We start from the raw sequence: 20344 nt of genomic DNA, 5'->3' as shown, positions 1-20344 counted from the left end.
CAGACAGACAGACAGACAGACAGACAGACAGACAGACAGACAGACAGACAGACAGACAGACAGACAGACAGACAGACAGATAGATAGATAGATAGATAGATAGATAGATAGATAGATAGATAGATAGATAGATAGATAGATAGATAGATAGATCTTACAATTAAAAAGGACAGAATGACATTTCAACCAGATCAACCAAATGTTAGGTATCAATCAACATTTTGAATAAGAACATGTGGTTATGGCTCTGAATTAATACTGAACAAACAACACCTAATGAGGCCACTTAGACCAACTTATGGTTTTCATGGGTATGTGCTTGTTTCTGTGAAATGCTTTAAACCATTTTGTTTAAGAAAGTGACAGAACAGGTCTCTGTGGTGGATGGTGAGGGCATTCAATGATTCAGAGTGAATCAGGGCACTCAGGCTTCTTCAGAAATCCCCTCTGGCTCAGCCCGCAGCCCACCATCACTGTCTACAAGTAACCTGACAGACTGGCCACTCAAAGCCATCCAGCTCTATTCACTCCCTCAAACACACACAGGCACACAAACATTGCCTGCTCATAACACAGAGATGGAGGGAGATCAGAAAAGGAGTAGGCGATGAAGACTCGGAGAGAGGGGCGGTTATTGTCATGGTGACTGTGACTGTTGTGACGTATTTATGCTTTGAGTGGGAAGGGCTTTAATGTTATGTGAGTCCTCGGATATAAAATCATTTGAATTTTGACAAGATCGAAAAATTGCGCTATAAAACACCCCATGAATCAATGACTTCCATTGTACCAACGAATTACGCAGAAGAATTATGCAGTGTACCATTGCATTTTTTTGGCACTTTATGAACACATCCTGTAACAAAGCACCACATTTGCAGGTAGGGCTGGGTGGTTTTATATCACAAAATGAGTCATTTTAACAGTAATGGTAACAGTGTGTATTATTATTATTATATTTTTTCCCTACAAATTCATTAATACAATATTGTAATATAATTAAATATATTAAATAACAATCTACTATATAAAATAGATTTAAAAGAGGAAAAAACAGTAGTAAATCTGAAAAAAGGGTTAATTTCACAAAACTTATCAAGAAATGGCCAACATTAAAAATAAAAAAATGAACTCCATTTTAAATAAAAAAAAAAATTAACATTTAACATTAACATAAAAATACATTTTTAGGACTATTAAGATTTGTGATTTTGCTAAACAGTTTTTCCATGACAACTAAGCATGTCCTTAATTCTCTGTGTGCAATCAATCATCAATAAATGTAATGACTTTTTTGGGGAAAATGTTTTAAATGTCAATAAAATATTACAATAATGTAACATTATATATTTGAACTTTATGAAACATATACTTTATGCTATGTTGCATAAAGTTCAAATATATAATGTTGCATTATATATTTATTTATTAATATTTATTGTAATATTGTATATTTTTATTTTTAGGTGAAATGATCAAGACTTCTTTGTGAGATTCACCCAATAACATTATAAAACAAATAATTTTAGCTAAATAGATACACACACACACACACACACGTTTATTTTTGTGAAAAGTGGGGACATCCCATAGGCGTAATGGTTTTTTTACTGTACAAACTGTATGTGTTATTGCCCTACACCTAAACTTAGCCCTCACAGGAGACTGTGCATTTCCCCCCAAAAAACTCACTCTGTATGATTTATAAGCGTTTTGAAAAGTGGGGACATGGGTCAATGTCTCAATGTCCTGAAAAGTCACCTTCACCTTGTAATACCTGTGTCATTACAAATTTATGTCCTCATTTGTCACAAAAACGCGCACACACACACGTTTAATTAGCTATCTGAATGAGAACATTCCACAGACTTATGCTGTTTTTATGTATAGCGAATTACAAATACAATAACCAAATTGTAACCTAACAACATAAACCTAACAGAACAGATAGCCTTCTATATTTTTCACAATAATAAATAAAAAAGTTTATTTATAAATAAAACTTCTTTTGGGTACAAATTTCTCCCCAAAATATGATGAAGTAGATACACACACACACACACACACACGAGTGCCAGTTTCTAGCACTCCTGCCTATTGGAATGTCAACTGAAAGACAGTCATCTCATATCATATTTCAATAAATCACCTGTCCACTGCCCGTGTCTACACTTATCTGTCTAGCATAGTGTGAAGTACAACCAGGCCTCTCCATCCTCCAATGAGCTGCGATGGATTACAGCGGCGCTAAAAGCATCATAAGACCCAGCAGCTGCTTTAACCAACAATCACTCAGATTTAGAGCCCAGCTCTTTGTCTCCATTTACATAACACAAACCTGCAGAATGACTGCGTGTTTGTCACAACTTCAGTCGCAGACCTGTCAGAGAGCTTCACCGGAGGATGGGTGAATGCATTAGCGAGGAAGTATTTCATTAGCTTTTATCTCTATGTTTGCTATCATTACAAACAGCCTGTGAATAAATAAAAAGAACAATGATACTATTAGCTGAAAGGGTCCCCTGGAAAAACGCCTGCAAGGAATACTTTGCATTGGAATTAAAAGTCCTAATTTGGTTTCTATGCTGACAATGCAATGATTTAGAATAATCTGATTAGAAAACTCGAAAGCTGTTTCCGTAAATTCACACACACACACACACACACACACACACACACACACACACACACACACACACACACACACACACACAAAAAGGTGAAACCTTTTTTTCCGGTGTTGTTGTCCGCAGTTGGACAGATTTGTCTTCATCACACTTTGAGGTCTCATTGGCCCTTTTGTCTCAGGACCCTCTTAAAACAATTAGTCACATTTGCGTCTGTGTTTCACACTTTAAGCTAATGGAGTGTTCGTGCTCAGATATCAATAGAGACGTTGTGAGAGAGAGAGAGAGAGAGAAGTAGGAAAGCAAGTAGTTTACAGTCAATATTGAGGTAAAATCACCAGAGACATGTTTTCAATTAAAGGCTACCTTTGTGTGGATTAGAAAACGGTTGTGTTGTGTTGATTCAAGCCTCTAGGTCTCCGCATCGGAGAGAAGGTGAACAGAGTGGTGAGCGGCGAGTCCCACGGGCTGGGGGCTGTCGCCGCACCGCCACACCTCCAGTTTGAATAATTCAACAGAGATCTCCTCAAAGGTGACAGCTTTGTTGGAGGAGACCAGAAAGATTAAGAACTGATGGAGACATTTTACACTCGGCCCTCCCTTCATCCCCTCCTCTTGGATTGTGTAGCTAGCGCAGCTCTCTCGCCTATTCAGCGCATAACAGATAAAGCGACACTTTTATAAAAGGAAAAGGAGAAAGGGGGATGAAAAGAGGCTTTTGTGCTGCTCTGAGCTTCGGCATAGCCGCTCTCCTCTCTCGGTCCTGTGTGGCCGGCGGTGGGTGGCTGTGGGCACAGTGAAGAGCTCTGCCGCTGGAGCTCCTCTGATAGCACACAGGCTGCCTGCCTTGCTCTGACTGACACATGGTTAGTCACACTTCAGAGAAATACATGCTCAGCTTAATTTGCCTATGCATTCACCCTCAGCTTAAAGGGAACTTACAGTCAAAGTGTAAAGACTTCATTTGTGCTGAACCGAGCGACGGAGCAGAAGTCAGCATTTCCATAAAATTTCCTGTCCAGGAAGATTTCACCCTGTTTCTGGAATATGATGGCCAAATCCATTGACAATGTATAAAAGCCTTTCTTTTTATAGCGTGTTGTACATGTGAAGAATATTGGAATTTTATTATACATCATTATAGCTGTGTTCCAAAATCTAGTGAGCTACCTATGGTATCTAGCCATATCACCCTGCAGCCCAAGATTGGTTGCCCACTGAAGCTAAGCAGGGTTGAGCCTGGTCAGTACCTTGATGGGAGACCTCTTGGGAAAACTAGGTTGCTGTTGGAAGAGGTGTTAGTGAGGCTAGCAGGGGGTGCTCACCCTGCAGTCTGTGTGGGTCCTAATGCCCCAGTATAGTGACGGGGACATTATACGGTAAAAAGCACCCGTCCTTCGGATGAGACGTTAAACCGAGGTCTTGACTCTCTGTGGTCATTAAAAATCCCATTAAAAATGTCCTGCGAAAAAGAGTAGGGGTGTAACCCCGGCATCCTGGCCAAATTTCCCCATTGGCCTCTGACCATCATGGCCTCCTAATCATCCCCATACACTGATTGGCTTCATCACTCTGTCTCCTCTCGACCAATAAGCTGGTGTGTGGTGGGCGTTCTGGCGCAATATGGCTGCCGTCGCATCATCCAGATGAATGCTGCACATTGGTGGTGGTTGAGGAGATTCCCCTCCTTCTATGTAAAGCGCTTTGAGTACCCAGAAAAGCGCTATATAAATGTAACAAATTATAGTGTTTCAAGGCATTATAGAAAACTACGGGGCCATTCACACAGAACATGCTTTTATATTCCACTAAACTGCTTTTCTATTGTTTTTCTATGTAAACATGCTAGAGAGACGTTTTTGACCCCTACACTCGTGTCTTACGTTCAAAACTTCAATTTCAAAACATGTGAATATTCACGACTATGAACAAGACTATTACTGATTCATTTTTCTGTGGGAAGCAGAAGACTTTCATTTTGACTCGCAGAGAATGCCCGTGCCTGAGCACAGACACACAGGAGTGCCCATTCTCCATATTTATTAGTTTATAGTCTTTGTTTAACAGCTCTGCCAAATAAATGTGACAGAACTGTTAAACAAATAAAGTAAATGGTATATGAAAAAGTATTATACAGTTTGCCTTTCTATTAATAGCAGAAAGACAAAAGCTATCTTACTCTCTCTTATACCATATGAATTCAGCAAATAAGCATTTATATAATTTGAACAATTCTTCGAATCTCTAATAAACACTTAATTCCACAAACCTTGTAAACATTGGTAAATCCAGCTGCTCTGCATATAATATTACTCATACTGATTCTGTCAAATTTAATTTAGCAAATATTACGGGAAATAAACAAAAATGTAAATGCAGTAAATGCATCTTTAAAGTGGACAGACACACACAGTTTCTGCCAGTTTCATGTGAATCTCGAGTACCTATGGAGTATTATTGCATCCTTCATATCTCTGAAGAGTCTTTAGTTTCATCAGATTTATAAAAGACAGATACAGCTTTACGCTTCTCTCAGAAAACAGTCGAGCTCCTGGAGGTGTGCTGTGGGCAGAGCTAAAGAGTCACATGCATGCAAAGTTTTTGCGTAACAATCGTTCACAAGCTGTGACATCGATATAAATAGAACAGGAACAAAAACTTTATTGACTTAAATTAACCATGGCTAAAACTCAGATCCCGAAGACTTCCGTAACCTGAATGAAGCATTTAGATGGACGAGCTCTTGCTCTCGTTCTGGTTGATGTGTGCACACTCTTCCTACAGAAGCACCCATACAAGGAATCCCACCCTTTATGACGTCATGCAGGGCCATACTCGAAAAAACTTTCCTAAACATATACGAACCTTGAAGGAGTGTCTTTGGCAAAGAAATACTGTCATACCCAGGTGAAAAACAAGTGAACAACAACTAAAATGCACTTTTAACATACTATCTTTGTATTTAAAAAAAATGTAAACAAGTAGTAACTAAAAAAGATTTTTTAATACAAAGATAGTATATTAAAAGTGCATTTTAGTTCATATTCACGGTGTCTCAAAATAGCACAGGTGAGTACACTTAGATGATCTTAAGTTTATCTTAAGATGTACTAAAGAATCATTTTTAGTATATTAAGTACAAGATTAGTGTGCGAAAATAGAGCACTTTAAGTATATTATGAAAGTGTACTTGTTTTTCACCTGGGTACGTCTAACTAGTTTTTTTTAACTTTCATGATTAGCATGAGAATCTAACTCTTTATCGGTGTAAATAAGTCAGAATGCATGAAATAGCATTAGACCTCCCCTTTCAATTAAAGAGTCGAATACCTGCTATATATCGGTAATTGTCCATCCTGCTCTCTAATATTGTAACATCAGCCATTAAAAAAAGCTATTTTTTCTGTACACTCGCCATACATACTGTATAGTTCCATACTAAACAGTAAGTGAAAACCAGCATGTGAAAAGATTATGACCAAATTCATAGTATTCAAAAAACAAAAGTACCCGGAAAGAGTTCTCACTCCATGGACACGTTCACTGTAAATTTACAGTAAAATACTGGCAGCTGGGTTGCCAGCCACTTACTGTATTTTTACAGGACTACTACTGTATACAAAATGTACAGTTCTGTACTGTATTTACCAAATACATTATTATACTGCTATATAACTTATTCTTTAGAGTATTAGACTGTGTTATTTACAGGGAATACTGTAATTCCTGCTTTTCTTTCAGTACAAAATTAGAAATATTATACTTTTTCATAACAGTAGTGACAACAAAAACATTTATTTATTTAGAAGAAAAGACCAGAAAATTGCCTTATATGAACATATTGGCTGAAATGCCAGCTGTATTTAAAAAAAAATTAATAAATTAATATAAAACATGTAAAATGCAATTAACAATTAGCAAGTAATTCATAGTATTCAAAAAACAAAAGTACCTGGATAGAGTTCTCACTCGATGGACACGTTACTATCCCATGAGGCCACAGGAGAGGATTTGTGAATGGCAATGAAGTTCACGTGACAGTAACAACATAGTGAATGTAGCATGTCTGAATTTCATTCACACTCCCCATATTCATACCATATAGATCTTTTTATGTAAGTTTCAAACCATATAGTACCAACTAGACCTACTGGATGCAGCACCGGCTTTTTTATTCCATCACATTCAGTACACGCTACCAAAATTAACTTCACAAAGTCATTGAATTAATTTGCCGTGGTGCTGAAGATTCATCAGCAGTGGCATTGATTCAGCAGTGAAAAAATGTTTTCACATGACTAATGAAAATTTTTAGAGTGAAAGGTTTAGAGTGAAAGCTCGACCTAGGGATTTCAACTGGAGATCATTTAAATGAAGATCCTGATTATTTTTACCCAGCCCTATGCATAGTGCTATTTGCTATTTGTATTATTACATCATGCGGAGTTGTTCCAAATAAGTCGCTTCACATTTTGTTTAGGATGCTGTCTTCAAAGGCAGCTATCTATGCAGGCTTTAAAAAGCAAGGCAGCTAATCTAGGTTTTGGAAAGAAGCTTAAAGCACATTTCCGTAGCCACAATGAAATTGAGCTAGCAGTGGCTCATGCCAGTCAGAGTGTGACACTAATCACTGCTCCGGCAACAACATTGCACCTTTCTGCTGCTTTTAATGACCTGTGTGTGTTTAATTTTGCAGGTAGAGTCTGAAAATTAAGGCCCAGCTTGCAGAGAGACTGATTGGCCTAATGGTTTTGACACGGTGAGTCATCCACATTTATTAGGCATGGTTTTAATGATCCTCCACAGGGCACGATATCTTTGCACAATAATATTCCTACCAACACGAGAGGCTCACTTAACAGCCCTCTAATTCAACTAAACATAACAAGGCAAGGAATGCTTTATTCGAGCTCTGCGATAAGCGGAGACATGGAGCGTCCATGTTAAATCATGTTTCTGGAGAATGGGGTAATAAATGTGCAATGTGGCCTGTCCAAGACAATCGGGACGGGGCTGAAGGACTTCAAATTGTACAAGAGGCAATCTTCTTCCACTTGTGGCGTTGCATGCCCCCTCCTCTCTCCCGCTCGCCCGCACACTCGGATGCTGTTAGCTGCTTATTACTGTTGTCTCAGCAGGGCCCAATAACTATTATTGTTTGTTTAAGTTGGCTACGTCTGCTTTGGTCTTTTCCATTAAATGGAGTCTTTTCAAACGACAGCACACTTCAGAAGACGGGTAGAGGGGTTGTGCAGCAGCTGATACGGGCAGCCACTTCCTCAAGAACAGCAGGGACTCTTGAATGCCTCTCAGGGGCTGAATAGTCTAAGCAATCCTGAGGGGTTCAGGTTTACATCACTCCAGGACAATATCTCTTCTTTTCCTTCCAGAAGAGTCAAGCCCAATCAAACTGAGTGCCCCCTCGGAAGTGGATTAGCAATGCAATTTCCGAGAAAAAAAATCATATTGTATCATATTGTTTGTATATTCGATAATTAGATTAATTTTTTTTCTCCAAGGCTCATCAAGGGTGCATTTATTTGATCATAAATACAGTAAAAACAGTGTTATTGTGAAATATAAAATACCTGTTTTCAATTTGAATATATTTTAAAATGTCATTTATCCTTGTGATGTCAAAGCTGAATTATCAGTAGTCATTACAGTCTTCAGTGTCACATGATCCTTCAGAAATCATTCTAAAATGCTGATCTGAAACTCAAGAAAGATTTCTTTTTACTTTTGAAATGTTGAAAACTGTGAAATGCTTACATATTTCCCCCCCCCCCCCCCCCCCCCCCCCCAGGATTCTATGATTAACAGAAAGTTAAAAAGAATAGCATTTATTATTATGTTGTAAGATAATAAATGTCTTTACTGTCATCTAGTAATCACATTATAATTTACTGAATAAAAGTATTAATTTGTTCATGCAAAAACAAAACAAAACAAAACTAAACAAAATAAAAATCTTAATGGCCCAAAAACTTTGAACTGCTGTATATGTCAATATATTTACTTTCATGCATCAGGAAAAAAACATAGTGACAGTTCACCCAAAAAGTATAATTTTTTTTAGGTAAGTAATTCATCATTTCCTCACCTTCATGTCATTCCAAACCTGTATGACTTTCTTTTCTGTTCAGTACAAAAATTAGTAAATGATGACATAATTTCCTGTCTTTTATTTTGGTAACTTACCCTAAAATTCCTAAAACAATTCTAAAAACACCAGTTATACATGAAAATCTGACCCAAACCTGGCCTGAAATTCACCAGTTTGATGGGTTGCAAACTGCTAACTCACCCCAGCAAGGCCAAAGTGCTTCGACAGAGGAATGACAGTATTCATCTAAAGTGGGCTGCACTATCTATTTGTAATTCAATGAGACCATCTTGTCTTTTGGTTGCCAAAGAGAAAGCTCATGAATATTTGGGCTTATTGCACAACACATGACAGCAGAACCATGAAAGTGAACACATTTTGTGTGGGGGTAAATCCTAAAAGGCCGTATGTTCGGCCGATAAACATTTGCCCGACACCATTGGAGCCTGATCCGAAGGATGAGGAGCGTTCTGCTACGTATGGGAGGGACTAAAGGCCAGCTGGTACATACATGTGAGTCAGCCAATGCCGATGCTGTGATTGCTGTGAAAGCACTTTTTTCTGACACACATCGAATGGCCTTCATCTCATGGCTGTTCTTCAGAGCCAACATGCTTGATTTAGCTTTCCATGAAAAGGAGGAAGCTGCCTGCGCAAGCCAGCCAAAGGTTCCTGCCAGCCCCTTCTCCACAGAAAGGTCTCCTGAGGCGCAGGCCAACATTGAGTTTAATGGACTTATTTGGCTTGTTAACAGTCCATAAGCACTGCCCGTATTCACGCAGAGGTGAAGTCGACACATACACATCAATATTCAGTTCTAGCCCTTCCTGATCCCTTTGCTTTCCCACTATCCCTAATACGTATCACACAAGAGCTCAGGAATAGCGCTGGACATCTACATGAAATGTGCCAAAAACTGTTCCACATGAGTGAATGCAAGCGAGTAAACAACCAGGGCTTAAGGGAGATAACGGCACTTAATAACACAGGGGAGGAACACAGCTTTTTCAGCGGGCTTCCTAATCACAATACACCAGGAGATCGGAGAAACACAAGATGGATAGCTCATAAAAACAGGGACACAGCCATAACTATTGTTCGGCGGAGAGCTTATGAAACCCCGCATGTGGACATGCTGCAGATATTGAAGACACTTACTCATTGCCAAAGCCACAATAATTCTTGCGGTGACTTGTGTGGATGGGCCAGCGTGGGTGCTGCTTTGAAGAGCTATAGCGATACTATTGAGCTCTAAGTACATTAAGAGAAACCCCCTAGAGGCCAGCGCAATCAATGCTTGCCCAAGGAGTGTGAAAGTCTGTGTCTGACACCGCAAAGGACCTTGGGACTGCTGGACCTCTATTGTTGTTAGTGTCAGACAGTATTTAGTGTCAGACAGTATTTAGATGTAACGATTGTGTGGGCCTTGAATGCAAACTTGCATATGAGTGTTTCTTCAACTACAGGCACTTGCACAGTACATTCCAAGGGTTGAAACTAGAAACATAACTTTAACTCTCTTGTTCTTTTATATGAAGGTCACATAAAAACTATCACGGAAAGTGCCTTTTATGTAGATTTTATTGTTCTGCTCATGTCCCTAACCTAGTTGTAAAATTTTGATGAAACAGAGGTCTTTATTTTGTCGTACATCCAAGTGAAACAAATTACTAATAAAAAAATGTAGGACAGGACTTTGTTCTATTCATCGGCTGTCGATTGGATGGAGGCAGATCTGAATGTGAGTTTGCAATCTACTGTAAGAAAGGGGCGGCTTGGACAAAATGACTAGAGAATTCCTGCATACGTCACTAGAGAGAAGTCTGTTGTTTCACTGGAAGATCAAGTTATAACACATTTAATAAAGATTTGTATTAAAACACAAACACACACATATATATGTATACATATATATATATATATATATATATATATATATATATATATATATATATATATATATATATATATAAAACATGGGGGGAAAAATTATTAAAAATAGTAAATTATGTTTATCTGAAAGTGTAGCACTGCAAACAGGTTTTCTGTAAGGGGTAGGTTTAGGGTTAGGGAATAGAAAATATAGTATGGCCAGTATAAAAGTAATAGAAGTCTATGGAAAGTCCCCACAATTCACTGAAACAAACGTGTGTGTGTGTGTTTGTGACATATGAGGACACAAATTTGTTTAATGACATGGGTATGACATAGGTATTACAAGGAGAAGGTGACTTATGAGGACATTTCCTCTGGTCCCCATATTTCAAGAGGCTTATACATTTTTGTGAAAGTAAAAATGCACAAAGTTTCCTGTAAGGGGTAGGTTTTGGTGTAGGGCGATAGAAAATATGGTTTGTACAGTATAAAAAGTAAAAACAATAGAGGTCTATGGAAAGTCCCCACAATTCACAGAAACAAAGGTGTGTGTCTGTGTGTGAAAAACAGGAAGAAACAGATATTCAGTTTCTCAGCCTTAATAATTTTATAAGCCAATAATTATTTTCATGGCTCATAATCAATAAATGGACAAAATTAAAAAGAAAAAAATAAAGCACTTTTTTTTTTTACATACTCAGAACACAGTAACAAGGATACTTGCAGTAATGAAGTATAATACTAACAATGTCTTATGATCAGCATTTATTAATGTCTATCAAACTATTAATGCATTCAAACACTTTGCCTTTATGACAGTCTCCTTTGTGAGTGACAACAAAGTGACAATACTAGTGGCAGAGCACATGGGCCATACACACAAAGACGGATTGCCAGCAACACATTCTCAGAAGCCCTGTTATCACCTAAATCAACACTCATTGAAAAGTGTTTGCACAAACAGATTTTTCAGGCCTGCTTTCTCTTGGCACCCTGTCCCTCTAGTCAATATAGTACAGTCTCTTACTTTATTCCACACTCTCCCTTTCACAGTAACCAATATGAAATCCATCCTAGCCCTGGCACTTCATCTCAAGATAATGTGAGCCACTCAGTATCTCTGGCAGGTCTGTGTGAATATGTGTGTGTATTTATGTACTGTATACAGCAGGCACGTGTCCAAAAAAGAGTGTTTTGGGTCAGCAGAGGGCCTGATGACATACAGAAAACTATATCACACTCCTTAGTGAATGTCTTTCAAATAACAGCACATATAATATAAACAATCCCTCCTCCTTGTTGAAAACCCAGTTATGGGACAACAGTCTTTGATCAGTGATGTGTAACCTTTGAGAGTAGTTAACCCAAAGCTAAGACTAGTTAACCCAAAAATGCATTCTCATAAAATCTGGCGCAGCTCTGTATGAATGTAACCACACTTCCTCCTGCTCGGCCCACAGGAGTCGGGCCGGCCGTGTTATCTCTGATCGCTGAGCCTCTGAGATGGGGAGGAGACATGGGGAGCTATTTTTGCAAGCATAACCAATGGTATTAGAGGATCTATCAAGAGTAATTTGCCTCACAAAGGTCATCGCAGCCAGGGGCAGAGGCAGCATCACAGGCAGGAGCCTGGAACAGCAGTGACTCACTATGGTCCACATTCTCCTGCCGGCTTCACAGGACGCCATGTACCCACCACATCAAATCAACACACTGCCACAGAGGGATAAAATACCATCAATATTGTATTGATTTTGCATGGCATTAGATATTAATACATCGGTTTGCTAAACGTTGCATGGTTTCAGAAGCCCAGCCTATACAAAATTGTGCTCTTTTTCAGTTTGTCACAGTGCATGGTGGGTAAGCTGTACTTTTAGAAATGCCTTACACTCCAAAAACAGTGAGGAATATGGGACTAAAACGGTCCCTGAGTTTCCCATCGTATAAACATACTAGACAATACTCTGGAATAGACAATGCGTCACTAACTGTGCATATGAACGTTTTCACAAACAAATCATGATTCATTATTCTTTATTCTAAATTTACAAAAAAAAAAAAAAAAATGTAGGAGAAAACTGAAACTACATGCATGCCAAATTCTAATTAAGTTTGGACTTTGGAATAATTAAGATTTTATGTTTTTGAAAGAAGTCTCTTATGCTCGCAAATGCTGAATTTACTGGATCAAAAATATTGTAAACAAACATAATATTGTGAAATTATATATTATTCAAATTTAAAAGAACTGCTTTCTATTTAAATTTTTGTGAAATGTGATTTATTTCATTGTCCATGACAACACTGTATGTACTTTAATTATCATTGCCTTATTTACAGGCTGATTGTTTTGAATATTGTAATGAACTAAACCACAAGTCAAAATTTCAAATAATTTCAACTAATCGATATTTAATATCCACATATTGATTTATTTGGTGGGTATAGCTGTGTTATAAGTTGGATAATGTAAAGTCAGTTGACCATTATCACAAAAAATAAACCCCAGCTCGGGGCAGAGTACATTATCACATATATACTGCACCAGAAAGAATAGGTTGTTTACTTGTCGTCATTTAAAATCAGGAAGTCTCTTCACATTCCACCATAAGTCTTTACACAAAGACGTGTAGGAGCTCATGTTAGTGCACTAAATGAAAATGGTGAAAGCATACCTGACTGTTATACTGACTGGGCTTTAACACAAAGAAACATTCATTATTAATTTCTTCTGCTCAGTCAAATTGCCACCAAAAAAAAATAAAAATTCTGCTAGCGTATAGATAAAAAGTGTATTTCAACAATGTACTGCAAAGGGCTGACAAGTTTCTTCCATTACCACTGCCATAATAAATGAAGTCCACTGTAGCTGTGTGTATTAGCCCAACCTTTTGTTCCCAGTGTAACAGCCCTCACTCGCACCTTTTGTGCACATTAAAAAGGCAAAAACACAGGCCGCATTCCTGCGAAGTGTCCCGAGTGGCAGTGTAAGTGCTTATGAGGTAGTATCACATCCCAGCGAGCCAATCGCACTGTCCGTTTCACAATATGTGCACTCATGCGTGTGCATCTCTCCATGCAAGTTTGACACATGTTTGAGCAGCCGTGTGACGGCCGGCCAGCATTTTGTGTTTCTGTTTCTCCAAAGCTTATGTGAACTAGGGGAGGAGGTTGAGGATGGGGGAAGGTATGGAGATAGAGCAGTGGGCCTAGCTCGCAGGCGGGAGCGGCTGGTTTCCAAGGAGATGTGTGTGTGTGTGTGCGTGATGAGAGTGTATGAGACAGGCTTTGCTTGGGTGCACACTTGGAAGGAAGAGTCCCTCTTCATCACTCCCTGCTTTGCCTCTCTCTCCCCCTCCTTACCTCAGTTCCCAGGTCATCATTTATCTTGAGCACGGCCAAACCGTTCCCCTGAGATTCACCTGCACTTGAGGACGTACTGCATTAATCTTACACCTCCATTCAGCATATGAACCCGTGTTAAATTCCACCAGAGCGTTCCCTTATTATTACGTACATAACCGCTAATGCGTTTCCCTATGATGACATGCGATGCAACACGCCATATATTTAACCCTTATGTTCTGTTTGGGAGGCCTCGAGGCCAATTTAACAGCTTGAAAATTATACTTCATATTAAAGGATCAGGCTGATACTTCTTGATTTTTCCTAATCTTCTGAGAATTGATTATGAACACAATTTTAACTTACGCTTCAAAAATTCTCCTCTGAAAAATGTTACATCATTTCTGTTTGGGTCTCACAGACCCAAGATATAAAAGATGATTACATGTAATGGATTTTCACATGCTCAGTTCTCTGACACTGTACAAATAAACTCCTGCCAGTTGTTCATTTTGATATATATTTCTTTATTAGAATTACTGGAATTAATAAAAGTCACATATCTAAAAGTGCATGTCTACTTTATGATAAAACAGATGGTTAAAGCTTCAGAATTATCTGATGACTGGGTTTTTGATTAGATTAGAGGAGCATATTAAAATAATTCTGAAAGGTTCATTTTGAAATTACTATTATTATATTTAGACATACAATACCAGTAAGATTTTTTAAGTTGCACATATCTTATGCTTACTGCATTCATTTAAAGAACAAATACAGAAAAACAGCAATATTGAGAAACACTATTACAATTTAAAACAACTCTTACTGTATTTTAAAATGTAATTTGTTCCTGTGATGGCAAAGCTGAATTTTCAGTCTTCAGTGTCACATGATCCTTCAGAAATCATTCTAATAAGCTGGTTATTCTAATATAATGGATATTCTAATGTGCTAATATTCTTAAGAAACATTTTTTATATAATTTCTTATTATCATTTTTAAAAATGGTTGTTTTGTTTTATTTTTTTTTGAAAACCATGATATTTTATATTTTTAGGCATCTTAGATCAATAAAAAGTTCAAAAGAACAACATTTTTTGGTTTGTAACATACATAAAAAATGTACCATCACGATCAATCCCTTTATGAAAAAGGAAAAGTAAAAACAAATCTTACTGACCCTTAAACTTTTGAACAGTAGGGTAAATCACAGGGGTCTTTGTAACCCATAAAAAACAATAAAGGATAATCTGGAAAAGAACAGGGCTAATAAAGTTATGCCTTTTGGTAACTGTGTGTTTCAATGAAAAATTGGAGCAGTGAATCACATTCTCATGCTGATTCATCATTCATATGAATTCTAATGGTCTGATATGATGTTTGCTTTAAACATATGACTGTACCATCAGCCTTTGGCATTTAAACTGTAATTATGTGGTAAGAATCATGATGTTAAGTGGCCCATCAAATCCAAGTCATACTTTATTTCACAGCTTTTCCAGCTTCTCGATCAGTGCTGCTGTTTAGACCTCCTGCAGAGACACAGCTATTTACATATTGGCACACAGAGCAGTACTTGATGAACTCCCCTAGAGCGTTTAACACACCTGGCTGCTGGACATGTAAGTAGGCTGAAGACAAAGACAGTGTGACTTGACAGACTACTAAAAACACGAACACAAACATACACTCCCTCCCTAACACTAATGCTGCACTCATGGCTATTCAATAGTAAGCACCGGTACACCTGTTCAGTTTACTTTCTCAGTGCAAACAGCTCTCTTATGATGCTTTACTCGTAAATGTATAAGCATAATAAACATAACAGTTCACGCTAAAATTAAAGTGTTTCTCAAACACGTCATTCCAAACGTGTATGACTTTCTTTCTGGAAAATAAAAAAGAACATATTTTTGTCAAAGTCCAAATAAGGTCTAAAAAAGCTGCAGAGAAACTTTCAATTTATGTACAAAAACAAAATGGTTCTTCATGATATCTTTGTGCGTGTGTGTGTGTGTGTGTGTGTGTGTGTGTGTGTTCAGCTAAAAAATGACTTGAGGGTGAGTAAATGATGACAGAATTTTCAACTATCATTTCAAACACAAGACCAATAATCACAAAGAAGCCAAATCTCTCAAGAGCAATAAGTCAATGTGTATAAAGGAAAATATTTTTAAAGTCGGTCTGAATTGGTTTTCGCAACCCTTTTTATCTTCATAATTCAACATTTACATTTTACATTTAGTCATTTAGCAGACGCTTTTATCCAAAGCGACTTACAAATGAGGACATTAGAAGCAATCAAAACCAACAAAAGAGCAACAGCATGCAAGTGCTATGACAAGTCTTGGTTAGCCTAACGCAGTACACGTAGAAAGTTTTTTTTTTTTGTTATAAGAAACAAGTAGATTTAGAATATAGAAAAAAGAAACCTAGTGTTAATTTTTCACGAAAAGCTAGAAGTCAGAGAATAAATATGCAATTGATAGACGGTCAAATGTGTGTGTGTTTATTTATTTTTAATATAATTAGAATAGAGAGTGCTAGAGTTAGAGGGTCAAATAAAGATGGAAGAGATGTGTTTTTAGCCGTATCTTGAAGATGGGTAAGGATTCAACACATTTCTGATCAAGAAAGACTATTTAATGAGGGCAAAAACTTGATTTTATCAATTGAGAATTAATTGGATTGTGATAAGTAGGCATTTCATACCAGAATGGAGGCAGACTGAATGAGAGTTTGTTAAAATGTGTGTCTACATACCTTTTTGGCTATTGGTTAACACTATCAAATAGGTTGCATGGCCTAGGTAATGTCATCACAACAGGAAAGTTGTTTCCATTAAGAGTAAGTAATGATATTTAAATTCAAGATTACTAAGGCCAACATTTTTTTTTTTTTTTTTGCTGAAATAAGACCAGAAATGTGAAAGCAAAAAGGGTCACTGTTGGTTACATGTTGATTTCAAAGCCATCATGCATGAAGTGATGCACACCACACTCTCGAAGGTTATATTCAGAGAGTAGTCATGTAGCCTTGTCCAGCAGAAAGCCTCATTATTACCTTCCTCAAAGATTTATGTACAGACAAGCCTAGACCATGACTCAGAGTGATAGGTTTCAACTTAGAAGGATCAATCCCTCATTGATATTAAGCAAATAAATCATGAGAATCTTTTTGAGATTTAAAGTGGATCAAATATGTCTGTGGGTATCTGCGCACTGGGTGACAGTGACATACACTTCAATTAAATTAATATTAAAAAGTCAATCACTGGATTTGTGTAATCTGCCATGGCCACATCTATTGGATTGCGCCCATCCCTTTCAATTAAAGATGAGGATCTTCCCATCACACTGCAGTCATGTCACCTCTCTGTGTTCCCTGGGGCAGGAGATTAATCAAAGTTTGAAAAGACATTATGAAGTACATTATTTCGCTCCCAGTCAAGTAGTGTCAGGGCTGCCAAAACCTAAACTGCATGGAATTAAAATGAATCCGTCCAGAGGACAACAGCAAGGAAAGAGAGGGAAGATAAGGAGGAAAACGTGGAAAACAGAGGAAGAGGATAAGCAAAAGGAACAAGCCATCATCATGTTCTGGAGGTATATAATGTACATTTGAATAACAGGGTATGTTTTAAACTCCATAGGATGTTTTGTTGAGCTCACTGTACTGGTGTAAGGCTGGAGGCTTCTTGTTTGAATTGACTTTGATTTACCCTCAAAAAGGTTTTTAAAGCTGCTTTGTGTGAGCGGTGAGACAACAGTCTATTCAGAGCATCTTGATTGACATAACGGACGGGTTGATTACAGCTTTATGAGTGAATACAATTCACCCAAAAAATATATTTTTCTTAATTTTAAGGCTTCTAGATTCTTTCCTTTAGGTAAGGGACAGATTTATTTATGTTATCTTTATTGGTAACATTATTGCAATGACAATAACAGCATTAGCCAAGTATTCTGTTCCGTGTCAACAGCTTGCAATACTGAGACATTTATACTTCACAGAATAGAGTGCTTTTATTGAACTGCAATATAAGGTAATCAATATGATTGCCTATCTTATTTTGAATTGACAAGTGAGTAATTAGACAATTTAGCCCTGATCTATTGGTTATATGATAGCTGCAATCATCGTGCTGCCTATGTAGCAGAGGCCAGCGGGTAAGTGCTGTGCAGGTTAAACCTCACTCCCCGATCTGACGTTAGATGCTGTGGCCTTTAGCCTCCTTGTTATAGCGTCCGCCTCCCATGCTGGAGGCCGCGGTTCGAATCTCGCTCGGAGCGAGGCGAAGTAGAACCGGTTACACCTAAGTAAAAGACTCGATTTGTGAAAAAATCATTTAAACAGTGAGGACTGAACTAAATACTGTAGTATAAAAATTAATTCTGGTGACAGGCTTAGATTAGTAGTGCTTCCAATGTGTCACATTAAATAATCATCAGTTATATAGACTACACTCTTTATTGGCATCAGTGGTTCCACAAAGAACCTTTACCATCCATGGAACCTTTTTATTCCACAAAAGATTCTTTACAGCAGAAAAAAAATGTTCTTTATATTACTAAAATGTTTTTCAAACTAAGAAAAAAGACAGTTCTTTTAAGAACATGTCAACAAGGTTCTTTGGGGAACCAAAAACCAGTTCTTCTATGGCATCGCTGTGAAAACCCCCTTTTGGAACATTTTATTTTTAAGAGTGTACCAGAAAAGCAAGTCTACTCGAATCTAGATAGATAGAAATATCTTACTTACCTTCTAGACAGCAGGTTCTCCACAGTCCGGAGTGGGTCATGACTTCCTCATTCTTCCTGCTCGTCTCGTTCTCGTTATTACTTTTGACCCGGCACACTCCTCTCGAGTACAGCCAGTAGTCCGTTCCCACAGCGATAGTCATCAGGCTGAACGCGGCGAACGCGCCCACTGTGGTGATGAGCATTTGGACTCCTCTGTCACACATCAACATTTTGACTCATTTCTGGATGGGGGGTCAAAACAGGGTTCTTAGCGTGTCTCGTAAAATCTCCTAGCCTGCCTGGTGCGCCGACTCCATGCTCCAATGGACTTCAGAAGCCCATACCATTATTATGTGCTGATTTCTGTGGTGTCGAGACTGTTGCTGTCGCTGTTGCTGCTTCTCAAGTTCAGTAAGAAACCTCACAGTGTTTCCATCGCTTAAGCGGAGAGCTATTTGTTTGTCATTCTGGGTTGTTGAAAAAACTGTTATCGAGGAACAGTCTCTCATCAGCACCACAGCAGTTTGCAATCCGAGGCACCAGGCTAAACGAAAGACACGATGTTTCGCCTGTGACTTCACAAGAAATCAGAGTTTTTGCACGGAGAGTAAGTATCAAAAATACTGTCCTTTGTTAACCCAGCGGAAAATACCTTCGTTCAACGGACGCATCCAGTATTTTTCTCTAAAACACAAGAGAGGAGTAAAATATCCCACTTCATGATCAGCTTGTGTCTGTCCAAAATTCCCCTTCAGATCTGGCGAATCTAAAGCAAATTTAATTTGATTATATGTGCAGCAGCATGTTTTGAAGGCACCTATCGAGATGTGATCGTTTAAATGAACGTAATCCCAGCACTTGTAATTGCTGTCAACGGTGATGCTGGTCTCCGCAAATGTGTTTTACAGCAATGACAGCTCCCATGTTCCTCGCGAATCCGCTCGTTTGAAACACCGCCCACAGAGGGAGCGGAGCGCGCTGCTGAATGGACGAAGCCTCTCGTCTAATCTCTGAGTTTCTCCCCGCACAGCGCCCCTGGCTCAACCAATGTGCTACTTAAGGCCTTCATATGCAAAGATATGGGCAAGAAGCGATGCATGAAAAATCGGACCCTGGAGAACAAGAACGTCCTTAAAGAGCCACAGACATTTTCGATGATTTCCTCTATGGAGACCTTCACATGGGCAATTCCGGAGAGTTTTATAGATCATTAAATTCATAGCCCAGGGATATGTTGATGACAGTACAATCGAAAGTCGCACGATTTGCATTGATCTGGTTTTTGAATCAAGTCGGGAACCACTAAAAACTGTTGTTCTAAAGAAAATCCTGAATCTATGCGAAATGTAGCTTGCAGCAACTAGCAAATTAATCTTTTCTCTGTTCTTTTTAGTGAACAAGTAAACATGCTTGACCAACATGGTCCAGTTCTCAGAGAAATTACTCTTATGTGCCGATTCTTTTTAGTGAATCAAAGCGCTGAATTTAATCGGTGACTGACTCACATAACTGTATCAGAACCAAAAACTGTTGCCGTATTATGCCGTGAGACTTGGGTAGGGTATATTTACAGGGCAAAGCATTTTTGAAAAGTTTTGCAAACAGCTAATAAGGCTGTCAAAATGATCCCGTTCACATGAATA

General features: G+C 38.2%; 1 protein-coding gene across 1 annotated transcript in view; it reads right to left on the bottom strand.

Moving 5' to 3' along the window:
• cacng3b (calcium channel, voltage-dependent, gamma subunit 3b) overlaps positions 1-19774 on the bottom strand; it is a 44345-nt gene extending 24571 nt beyond the window's left edge. Inside the window, exon 1 of the mRNA XM_079401543.1 lies at positions 18721-19774. Within this exon, the coding sequence (XP_079257669.1) occupies positions 18721-18931 (211 nt within the window). The 5' untranslated portion in view covers positions 18932-19774. The remainder of the gene's footprint in view (positions 1-18720) is intronic.
• Between the last annotated feature and the right edge of the window lie 570 nt (positions 19775-20344).

This window comes from Barbus barbus, assembly GCF_936440315.1.
Source record: "Barbus barbus genome assembly, chromosome: 3".
Taxonomy (NCBI): Eukaryota; Metazoa; Chordata; class Actinopteri; order Cypriniformes; family Cyprinidae; genus Barbus; species Barbus barbus.
The sequence above is the reverse complement of the archived record's forward strand: the minus strand, read 5'-3'. Positions and strand labels throughout refer to the sequence as shown.